Raw genomic sequence first — 12,559 nt, 5'->3', positions numbered from 1 at the left:
ATCCTGTTTTTTCACACAGATATGTCAGCTCTGTGCCTTAAAACTTAAAGCCATCCTAACATATTATACATTTGTTTATATTAAGGTATAATTTTAAGTTGATTTATTTGCAGTGTCTTAAAGGTGGAATGTTGTGAAATCATATGTGACATCACATGTATAAATATCTGCCCCAGCCATGAAATAGTTAGTGATTTGGGTAGGAATCTATCAGCATGGTGCATCTTGACTTGGCATTATTTGCTCACTTTTCCTTGCAAACGCCCTCCAAATCTATCAGATTGCGAAGGGAATCTCTTGTAGACTTTTTACATCCAATGTATGTGGAAACATGTGCCCTCCTCCCATGTGGCAGTGTCTATTAGCCAGTCACTAGGCCTAAGAACTGTCACATAACTGAGGCAGTAATCCTTATGGCTCCTATATAAGTCAACACTAAAACTTTAGCCTTTAGATTGGGAGGGGAGCACTAAATTAGCAAGGTGATAGTGGGTTGATTTGCTAAAGGAATATAGGTTTGTCTCACTTAACAAAATGTACAATCATGTAGTATACACACTGGTAATTACAACTGTTGTGATGTGGCTTTCACATTATTTGGCCCCGTATAAGGTTACAATGTCATCTAAAGAACAACAAAGTCGATACAATTCTGTCTTTTCTACCCTTGTAGCAACAAATCAGAAGTTTTATTATTTGTTTAATTTTTTAGTTTACTGTTGATCCATCACTGCCACTGACAGCCAGTAGGTAAAGCTATAATACTTGTCGGAATTTACCCCAGACAATGAGAAGCTCTTCATATTCTTCTTTTCTTTCTCATTTCCGGGGAAGGCTTTCAGCACAAGTGATGACTGACTATTTAAAGGTTGAAACCAAACAAAAAACAAATGGTTTATTTCAGACAGCTGAAAAAACATAGGAGAAAGAAAAAGACTCTTACAAGTGTAAATATTTTATTCCATATTCAGTTTAGTTTAAACATAATACAAAACATATCAACATTGGTCCAATCTTTATTAAGGCCCACATATGAGCTTTGCACTCTCCATTTCAAGAGACAATTCCTACTTTCTGCATTTTGTGTTATCAGAATTTAAATCAACTTGGATGGAAATGGCCTTTACATTTTCTTGATGTTTTCATGGCCAACCCACTTTGGGTTATGCAAAAAAGGTGTTTGAGGAGTTCCAGCTCCTGTTCCATTGCTGCCCTTTCCATCAAGCCTTTAATGATTTCAGTTCTAACCCACATTAGTATCAATATTATTAGTCCAAAGATAAGCCTTTGCCTCTAAGGTTAGCAAGCTTTGGGAAATTGTATGCCCCAGTGTGAGGTACTGCCTAAGGTCCTACAACAACTAAAATTACACCAACTAGACCAACTGGAGAATATTGAATGGTGCTGTATGTACAGAGCCTGTTCATGCATCGTGCAGTCCTTAGTCATTGGAAAGGATCGTGAAAGATCCTTTCCAACTACAATAATTGCACGTGTGTGTGTAGCCTAAGGATTGAATTGTGTGAAAATTTGTATATCCACTTACCATAAAACTGGTGCTGTCTTAAATAAAAGCCAGAGTAAATTTTAATACTCACCAGTGAGTCTTAACAGTCTGTGCAGTAACTACTAGGAAAATATAAAAATGAAGAGTACAGATGGGTCTGCAGCACTGAAAATGTTTTTGTTTTTCTGTTCACAAAAGTTTGCAAAAATTATAATATCTGTTTAATATAAGATAATTTTTACAAAATTAGCTGAAACAACAGCTATTTGTCATCCTTATTCCAGTAACAAAAATAAATGTATTTATATCTCATATGCATTATTCATTCTCAAGTCTACTTGAGTAAAACATTACAAAAAAATGTCAAAAGTCCATTTAACCAAAATTCATACTAATTTACAAAAATAGATACACATTATCTTTGTAGTAAAGACTTAGATGTTTTGTATATGTTCTTCATTCTAAGATGTTTGCGGTATTGACACACCTAAGAACATATATTACTTTTGAAATGAAAATAAATAAAATCATAAATATGTATCTTAGGAAGTCCCCACTGTAATAATACAACTTTTTATGGTTCAATTTCAAGATTTGCAAACTAAGAGTTATTGATTTCTTTGTACAGAGTTCACCATACACACAATTATCCTAACAAAAATGCTCAGATATTCACAGTTAAATCATTCTATACAATATTTATCTGCACTAAACATAGTTTACAATAATCATAGTTCATCTCGAGATGATGCATCAAGTGTTGCCTGCGGTGACAATGCTTCGGTGTTCTGAGCATCAGTGTGTATTTCACCTTGTTGTCTTGTTTTTCCTGAGTATCGTCTGTCCCAGTCTGTTGATACTGTTTCATTGTCCCAGATGGTGGATGTTTCTGTGTCACTAAAGTATCCAGGCTGACCTGTGTAGTGAGTAGGGTAGACAAGCAATGGCTCAGCAGAGAAGGCCTTCAAGTCCCGTGGGTTATAAAACTCCATGTACGCCTCTCTAAAATAAAATGATGGATTCAATGAATGCTATGCATGTGAACGAAAAAACATTTTAATTCTATTGGCCAAAAGATAAAGGAAAGTAAAGCAAATGATAAAGGGCACTTTTTGTTTATGGTGATGGTTTTAGTTTACTTGTCTCCATGAAAAGAGAAAAACCATGGCAGTGTCCTAATGTTCCAAACCAAGTCATCTCATACTTCAATATGAAATTAGTATCTTATGAATGCTAATTAAACTAGTGTAAATCTTCATCATTGTAAGAATGTGCTGATTACTGTACCAAAATAAATCTCCACTATTATAGAACTATGTTACATCTGCCAACATAAATGTAGAGAGCAGTTTGACCTTATCACACTATTCACCATTTTGTTTGTTTATTGGCTCTACTCACATATATCTCACATATACTAATTTTACCGAAAATTCAAAAATAAAGCAAAGCCTGCAAACAACTATTCAGGTGTACTAAGTTTGCACCTTAATTACCGCACCTAACTCCCCTCTCTCAACACTACAGCTGATATCAAATCCCACACTGCATCTAACAATCCCTCAACACTGCATGCACCTTACACATTGACAAAAGGCAGTTTTCCCCCACAATCCCCACTGCACTTTACACCCCATTCCACCCTAACTTTCCACTCACCCCAATTTCCCCTATAGCCCCTGGACCTGCTGCTAGTCCTACCAAAAGCACCCTACTGGCCCACAGCTTATGGATGTGTGTGTGTGTATATATATATATATATATATATATATATATATATATATATATATATAAATAAAGCCCCACCCGTGCTAAATATTTAATATATATTCCTCGGGGGTGTATATACTAATTATTTTTATTTGTCTCAATCCGAGGCACCACAATTTCATGTTTTAAAATAGACAATCCTTCAAAGATTGGTTGTGACTATAAAAATTAGATCAGGGATGATAATGCAGAAACTGGAGGTGTTTGCCATTATATTTAAAGGGCCTACTAATGCAGTGGATCTTACAACAGTTATGAAATATTTCTAGACACAGAGGATCTTTTTTGTTGCAGGTAGCCAGTCCATTATACAAGTGACTGACAGACATTTTAGGGAGAGCTCCGAAACACAAGTGGTCTTCAAGACTCCACTACATCCGGAAAAGTTACCTGCTAGATATGTTTAGAAGATGTTGCAAGAAGTAATCTCTTTCTACAGTTACTTGCTACAACTTAACCTTCCAGGGATCATGTTACCAGAACCGGAGGGTAAATTACATGTTTTGTTTTTTTTAAATGAAAGGAATTTCAGGATTCTGTCATTTGCCTCATGATTTATGCAAGATATGCTTAAAAATGTTAAGATAATATTTTTGAAAGTAAAGGTCAATCTGTATGTGTATTTAATCTGTCAAAATATTTTTGCAGTGGGTCAACCTCCACAATTCAAGGGTTAAATGCCCATTTATGTCTGGTGAATGTGAGAAGCAAGAATGCTTAATAAATGTCCTTGCTCCTCTGGGCAACGTCTTTTCCTACCTGTAGACATAAATCAGTTTTTAACGCTTGCAGTGTCTGATTTCCCAACTGCAAGGGGAATTTTGGGCAGATCCTTGAGTTTATCTTTAACTTTATTTCATAACTTTTGGTTTGGTAATTGTACCATTGAAAGTGTTTGTAATAAAAAATACACATAAATACCTGTTGAGCGTGAATGAAGCTCAAATGTGTTCAATGTATTGTGCACTTGCTGTGTTACCTTAAGTAGTCTTATTAGTCCCCTTAGTTTTTATCTGGGGCTACAAAAAATTGTACGGATAGGGGAGCGGGAAGGTTTGAGTAGTTTAGCAAAGGACAGCTGGGCAGAGCTGGCACCACCTAAAATCTTTAAAATTCCTGTGTTGTCTGCATGTAACAGAACTTTTGGAGCGTATTTGTGTAAGACCAACGGGTTTGTTTTTTTTGTACTTGCAGGGTATAACACATGGAAAAATGTGCACATTTATAAGATGCATTGCAACTGTTGTTTTTGTTCTCTGACATACATTTTAGGTTCTGGATGTACTTACACTGGATGCTTGTTATACATCACTGGAAGAAATTCATCCACTGGCAGCATTTTATTCAATGGTTCTGCAGCAACAAGTTTTTGAGCTCCTTGCTTGGAGATGGCATAAGCCAATGTCCAGTATGAATAATCAGCTTCAACTAAATTCATTACATTTGGAACAGCTTTCTCAGGACGTTCCACTTGCATTCTTTTTCTGCCAATGTAACTTTAAAATAGAAAACATGAACATTATTACTTCATTGTCCTTTTTTATACCACATGTTTAGAATAATACCTTGTAAAAAAAAAAGGAATTAGGCTGACTTTGCTTCACAATGAACAAAATTGTGTTTAATTCATAATAGGAAAACTTGAGGAAGTTGAATGGTAGTAGACCAGACTGCAGTAAAGGAAATATTTTAATGTTTCTTTAATCAAGTCCTTATGTTCTCCCAAGGATTATAACACTGGATACTAGGCCATTTTAAACTAGATTTAGCATGTTTGGGATATGCATTGGGAGTGCTATTCATACCTTCTCATAAAACAGTGCTGCTTGACCAGACTAAAGTGAAAGATGGCAATAAGGAAATAGACTGATATGCGCTATATATGGAACTACTCCTTCTTGAACTATACCCATAGAGAAATTTTAATCGTAGCTATAGAAGAAACAAAGGCCAGAAAAACATACAAAGCTTTCAGCACATTCTGGTGTACCCAGAAGGGCTATTTTTTGCTTTTGATTCTTTGGTTTTTTTGTTGTTTGTTTCTAAATATCTTATTCACTTCTTTGTAATATGTTCAGTTCCTCTGAGGGATCTGGATTATTTATACTTCCCCCACATCCTTTAAGATAATTACAGTTATTACTCTTACCATTTCAGTGTTCTGGTATTTTATGCATCATTACATATGCAATGGTACAGATCTGCTTATGTCTTGATAATATTTGGATCAATCCTACTGTACAACATGCATGCTTGAGTATATTTCAAGTAAAAATCATTTCCATATTAAATACCCATTTTGACATATACATTCTTGATTTGCAGTTTATTCCTAAATTCTTTTCTAGTACATTACAAAATGCACATATTTTTCGATTCGAACATCAATAACAACAAAGTCAATTATCTATACGCTATGTGACTAGTTATAAACATCAAGATACTGCCTGCAGGAAACTGCAATGGATTAATGCAATCAATTAATAACATCAAGTTTTCATTCTTGCATTTGTATGGAAGGAAAAGGACCTTGTTAATTAGGATTTTGGTGATCAAATTAATCTCTGATTTCATGATCTTAGATCTGCTGATTTGAAAAATCTAAATGTCATCTAGATAGAGAGTATGGTGGCTTAGAAGATCTGAAATGCATTGTAATGTGTTTTTTTTTTTTTGTCCAAGTTTTATACTGATACTTTTTATGTTCCTTAACTGTAAAATAATGGAGGAATGCCAACATTTCTCTGACTTTTATTTGCTGCATGCTTGTTCCAGGTCTGTATTAATGCCGGATATGTGCAAGCAGTATTTTTAAAGTCTGGCCATGGCCTATAATGTGCACTTTATAACAACAATGTAGTAGTTACTCAGCCTAACTGCTATTCTCATTAGAATAAATCTTTACTGACAAACGTAAATAACAAATAAATATACTTACATTAGATCCCAGTCTAGCTCAGCCATTTCAACATCATTCATTAACTTCAGCAGCTTGCCCCTAAACTGGTATTCAAACCGGACATCATCCTCTATTATAAGAGCTTTCTCTAGTCCCCTTTCAATCACCTAAACAAATATACAAACAAAAAATTCCCTTACCATAAGATTAAGATCAGACTCCTATGTCTTTAATTAAAGTTTGCATGCATAAATTATGATTTTTTGTTTACCAAACAAAAACTCCTAGACATTTTTCATGATTACACATCCTTAGAAATTAGTCCATACACATAAATATTGCTGCAGCATGGGGACCCCAACCAACATCAAAATCCAACCCACAGTTCCAGTCCAACTAGACCTTACAACAGCATTTGTATACAGTACAAGTTATAGGGCGAGGGTCGATGACTGATTACCTCTTTCCATATATAATAATGACTAAGGAAGCATCCAATCTCTCCTCTTGTCAGTGTTCTCCCAGAATACGGATCATGATATCCTGGTACAACATCTATATTCAAAGCTTTAAGCTGGCTTGTATTAAGAGCCCTGTGAATGTAAGAATATCAATACTTAGCAAACAAAGCTAAAGTAACAATAACACATTTATTATCAGAACCAATACATGAAATGTGCATTGCCATGGTAGGTTCCTGACAGTCACAATTATAAATACAATTTGTACTCTTTAATAAACATGCTGTATAAGTGCGGAAGTGTTGATTTTTTGTTTTTTGCATTCAACTTTTTTTATTTGTCAGTTATAAAAAAAAATATGTATTATGTGGGAAAATGTATCTTTTTCAAAAGTGTGTATTTACCATTTTGCTAATATTATTCCAATGTTGGAGAATGGTATTGTGCCAAAAAAATGCCTACAAAGGAAGAAGTGGCATGGTATAATGTGACACTAATATGAAATAACATGCAACCAATGCAAAAAAAATACTTACTTGCCATCTACAGCATCAAAGGTTTTAACTTGAATTTGTAGCTCATAGAGACTACGCAGCATCCGAACACGTCTATCTTGGCGTCGTTTTAAATTGATCATATAAATCTATTTCAAAGATAAAAGATAACTAAATCCATATGTTCTTAAATGTTTGTTAAATTTTAATTCTGACTAAATAAAATGGTAAGTGTCAGGAAGCTTAGCTATGGTAACTAATTGTGTGTACACAGTAAAACACAATTATTGCAACACAGATCAAGTGATTAAAAGTATTAGAACAAATGACAGTGTGTCCATTGTAACCAGGCCTGCCTATTGAGTGTATAAAAATCCTGTGTATATCCATAAGATTTATATACAAAGTACATAGTAATTTTACATTATATAATTTGGATAAAGAAATCATGCTTGGTCAGACAAATAGTTTGCAGGACTGAATTTTTTTTTTACACACACAATATACTTTGTTTCTAGGTAAAAAGGACTGCAAATAATGCATATATTTGACTTCTAAAGTACAGCATTTCTTCTATCATTCTAATCAAAGACTATGCTTTGTTTTATAGGACTCTTCCCATTTTTTATGTAAAAAACACTGAAAGGAAAATACATATTGTATATCTATTAAAGTGAAAAAATAGATTGAAATATTTGTTGATAAACAGAAAATTGACATTAGGTAGGGGTAGCCGCAATTTCTGCCACAAACTTAGAACATTTGGGTGTGTTTGAAAGAAAGGCTTTTTAAGGGTTAATAGTACACAGAAATTTTGATAAAAGCACTTTAAATCTTTTAGGAAGATTTTTGGAAGAACATCACAGCATTCGTGGTAACCTGTATTCTTCATAGTAGCAGTTGAATAGGCTTCCCTTAACCCAGGCTGACATTTTCACCCCTCCAAAAGGCTCCTATGTGACGTTGGCCTAAAATCTGGCTAGGCACGAAGCCCAAGGCTGGTTAGGTTATAGGATATAGGATAATCTGATCAATCACAAGGCTAGGAGAATAACTCTGATATCCCCAGACCTAGTGTTCTTGAAACACTTTTGTTCTCCGGCATCTTTTTTAATTCACTACCTAATTAGTAATGCATATGTAAGGTGAAGCAATATAAATGAAGTCAAAGGGACAAAACAAGAGAATAAATGAAAGAAGTATATTGATGTTGTTAAAAGATTGGCATTGCGTTAAAATAATGGTCTGATTTTATATGCCCAAATAGACCGTCTTCATTTAGCTATTGAGCATATGAGTGGATGATTCCTAAATACAAAGCACTGAATTTTAGACAAAAAACGTACAGATGATGGTGTTGCTAGAGTAATTTGTGTGTTTCTGTTCTCATCTGTTGTTCGGGGTATTCCTATTACTGTGTAATTGCAAAGTTCCTGTATTCTTGGTTTTGTTACGTAACTTGTTAGGCTCTTAGTTAATATCCAGTTTTAGAATGTTTAGAACCTTTACCTTCCTGTTCCTGATATCCCTGGTTTTGGTGACACCTACCACTGGCCTGTTAGACACCCTGGATCTGACCATATTTAACGTCCCCTAACTTTGGCTGTGTGTCCGACTATGTTTCTGTTTTATTACTCTGCTCTGGTTCCCGCTATTAGATACATCTACTAAAAAAGATAGATTAGGAAGATAGTCATACGATGTAGGAACCTATTCATTGTTGAATCCTAAATTGTGTGATTCTTCACAGATCAGACAAGTCAATATGAATATATTTAGACAAAAAATTGCAATTACACTGTAATGCAAATTATTCCACTCATTCCCACAGTTCTTAAACCACTGCAGTCTATGTAGAGAAATGGAGCTTACCAACTCTCAATTGAATGTGCTAGGCCATGTTTGTTTATTCTGCCACCAACAAAACCACTCAGAATGTATTTCAATAGAGAGTTTAATAGATAGTGAAGTAACACCTGATGTTATTTGGTCAGATCCCTAAAGGCCTGTCAGATAAGTTTATGCACTTTCACAAAGCAATAGAGATTGGAAATGTTCGCACTAAGACCAAGTTTTTAGAGCGTCTTATCATTATTCCATCCACAAATATACGTCTCAGGTGTGATGTCAATGAGGTGACAGGTGAAAATACAAGCTACACTTACTATGAGGTGTGTATTGTATTTTTCTATGATCTCCCTGAGAGCCCACAATGTTCCCTCCCTGTATTTCTATACGTAAAGTTTATTTTTCACCTTCTCACATTCTTTGGCAGCCTCTAATATTTCTCTTATAGTCAGGAATGTTGGGAGGAGATGAAAATGTATTTTTTTCCTGTTCCTTTCCAGGGAAAATGTTCTCACAGATGGGCTATGATGAAGATTATATGGAAAAATATACATACTATAATAAAGCCAGTAGACCTTCAGACATACATTTAGCATCTCCAAGGTATTGTGTTAAACACATAAATGGATAATGTTTAGTTTGCTATAGTACTGTGTTTATCACATAAATTTCCTTTTTTTTTTTACATGTTTTATTTTGTACCTGATCATCATCTGCTTGATAGTTCAGCCTTTTTTCCAGCCAGTTTCAGCCATTTACTGTCCACATGCACTTGTTTTAGATTTGCAAAATATCATTGCTTCCTGGTAACAGCCATGGACCATGCATGGATAATGTGCGCTAACACAAACAAGTGTAGTTTCCGGCACAGTTTAAAGTTTGTTTACCTCCCGCAACAGGAAATGCCTCGATAGGGAACATTTATTAAAGGTTCTTGATTTGGATATACGTTAAAACAATTACAAATATGCTACATTATGTACCTCAATCAATCAAAATTTGTACATAGCTGATACTCAGATATGATAATTAGAATGGATATTTAAACACAGGTCATTATTTTTTTTCAATGATTTCTGCATGTGTATTATTTCAGAAGCAGGAGACTCTACAAACTGGGTTTTTTTAAGGAACAGTGGTGTTTTACCGGGATGATATGGATTATAGATTTTTAGTCAGTTCAGATGCAAACAGTGATTCAATTTTTTTATGTTTAGTGAATTGAAATACAAAGAACAAAAATGGGATGGAATCTCCCAAGATTAGCAGGCATTTTCTGGGATATTTGGCCCATTCACACCAGTGTGGTTCTTTACGGTCTTTTTTTTACACAATCAGCATGTTAAAGTATCTTCGTGCAGCGGTCGCCAACCTTTTTGGTGCGGTGGACCACTAAAATTACTGGCTCCTGACCACGCATGCACAGGCAGCCAGTTGTCAATCAAATGGTGAGGAACCTTCCCATAGTGACATCATAACGCCATAACCCTGCCCACTCTGCCATGGCAGATCTGAGGCCTGCGATGGGAGAGTGGGCAGGTTGTGTGCAGGGACACAGCCCCCCCACTTCCCTGAGTGGAAGCAGGTGGTGTATGGCCTCATCTCTCATGATTCAGTTTTATATCATCCAGTCCAGCTGTTTTCCCTGAAGGGCTAAATTAAACATATTAGAAAAACCATGATCCTCTCTGACCCATTTTGGCCACCATCAATCTTAATCATAGCTACTGGAAAGGTAATTTATACATCTATATATACTGCTCCACCAGCAATGACATGTTACACACTACATTACATTTCAAATATAATGCTAAAAATCTTTTAAGAAATATCAGTCATGTGTTACAATACCATACAATACAGCATGTAGTAAGCAAGCAAAATGGGCACCTAGTTTATTAGGGAAATGAAAGCTTAAAGGTGCAAACCAAACATTATTGTTAAATGGTCTGAAATCTTTGAAAGAGCAAATACATTGCCAGGAGCCAATACTGATCACAATACGTAAATACAGTCTAAAGTTACAGTCTGAAGGTTGTTTGTGTTTTATTGGTATTTAATCTTTTGATCCATGGCAAAATAGCTTCTTAAAGTTTTAACTTTTTTACTTTAATCCTGGAACACCTCAGGGTAAGTAATGTAAAACTATAAACAGCAACCAGTCAATTAGCAGAATAATGTTCTTGCACTGGAATATTTGGCATGGATTACTGCTCACTAATTCTAACAATTTATTACTTTTAGATTTGAAGCTACCCCTTCAACCTCCATAGATCTTATGGCTTGTTTTTTTTAATTGCATCCTTGTGCATTCATTGTACTTATTGTATACCTGCAAATTTACCTAAAACTTATTCCTTGTTAACATGTCTGTCAAAAAAAGTAAGTTGCATACAATACTGTACAATGAACATGGTAATCTGCACTACATAACATTAGGGGTCATCACTGAAAGTCCAGAAGCAGATGCCAAGGCAGCAGATCAGCTTGTGAGAGCAGGGCTGCATGGCAAAGCACCAGACTAGTGTTACGATTACAGGGTAAGGTAGGTGTGTTACCTTTACCTAGGAAGGAAAGAGGGTTTTTTTTTATTTTGTAACTATGAAGAGTTAAACGTTAGGCTTTTAATAAGTGCCTTGCACAACACATTACTGAACAAGTGTTGGCTGTGAAATTGCTTCCTAACATACTTAAACAGTCCATCTGTGCAACAAATCTAAAGTAGTTTTATTTACACACCAGAAAACATTTTCTTGACAAAGTGTTTTCATCTTTATTAAAAAGTGCCAGACAACTAACCTCGTCAAATCCCATCTTGTCCGGAAGTTTAGGTGATACAGAGACATATCGTGATGTTTCTAGGGGTGGTCGATCAACTAAAAGGCAATAAGGAAAAGATTACAATACAGGAATAAAATATATTTTTTCTATCTTTTAAAAAGCAATTTAACACATAGGACTTGTTATCCAGAATGATATGCACATTGCTAATATACCTAACGCATAAAAAAACCTTTGTCTTTTACCGAATCTATATTATTTCACACTGCAATAAATCAAGGAAGTAATAAGGCAATGTGTATGGGGAGGGGCAGTTATCTTACTGCTTAACATTAGCGGTGACACATCTGTCCAAGCTAAAGAAAGAATATGCATAGCTACTGTTCCTTTTTGGTTTGCATGACATTCTCTGGTGTTGGGTAGATTTTCATGTGTGATTATTTTATCAAAAAGTAGCTATGACTTTTATTGTCTGACCAGATATTTGTGAGAATCTATATTTGATGTTGCAATTCCACTCCAAAAGAAATACAGTTTTTATATAGCACTGGTTGGAGGAACAGTCTAGTTTACCCTCCTGGTAACCCAATTGGCTTGTATTGGTACGTTTGACAGTCAGTAAATTAGACGGTCAAATCTGTTTGATTTTTTATTTTTTTAATAAATTAAAATAATATAATAATAATAATATTAATAATAATAATAATAAAGTAAAATTGACCAGTTTGATAAAAATTATCAATATGTGTAATTAATGTATGTGTGTATATAGCACTGGTTGGAGGAACAGTCTAGTTTA

The 12,559-nt window shown here is 34.9% G+C and overlaps 1 protein-coding gene and 1 long non-coding RNA gene across 2 annotated transcripts in view; one reads left to right on the top strand and one right to left on the bottom strand.

Annotated features, from left to right (window-relative positions):
• Positions 1-12,559, top strand: part of LOC140336774 (uncharacterized) — a 39,016-nt gene that overhangs the window by 19,908 nt on the left and 6,549 nt on the right. The gene's annotated exons all lie outside the window — the stretch shown is intronic.
• Positions 946-12,559, bottom strand: part of COLGALT2 (collagen beta(1-O)galactosyltransferase 2) — a 43,192-nt gene continuing 31,578 nt past the window's right edge. The window contains exons 7-12 of the mRNA XM_072420117.1: positions 11,779-11,855; positions 7,174-7,280; positions 6,637-6,769; positions 6,216-6,343; positions 4,567-4,773; positions 946-2,509 (exon numbers count right to left, since the gene is read on the bottom strand). Of these exons, the coding sequence (XP_072276218.1) occupies positions 2,236-2,509; positions 4,567-4,773; positions 6,216-6,343; positions 6,637-6,769; positions 7,174-7,280; positions 11,779-11,855 (926 nt within the window). The 3' untranslated portion in view covers positions 946-2,235. The remainder of the gene's footprint in view (positions 2,510-4,566; positions 4,774-6,215; positions 6,344-6,636; positions 6,770-7,173; positions 7,281-11,778; positions 11,856-12,559) is intronic.

Source organism: Pyxicephalus adspersus, chromosome 8, assembly GCF_032062135.1.
Source record: "Pyxicephalus adspersus chromosome 8, UCB_Pads_2.0, whole genome shotgun sequence".
In the NCBI taxonomy this organism is placed as follows: Eukaryota; Metazoa; Chordata; class Amphibia; order Anura; family Pyxicephalidae; genus Pyxicephalus; species Pyxicephalus adspersus.
This window is presented reverse-complemented; position numbering and strand designations above follow the sequence as displayed.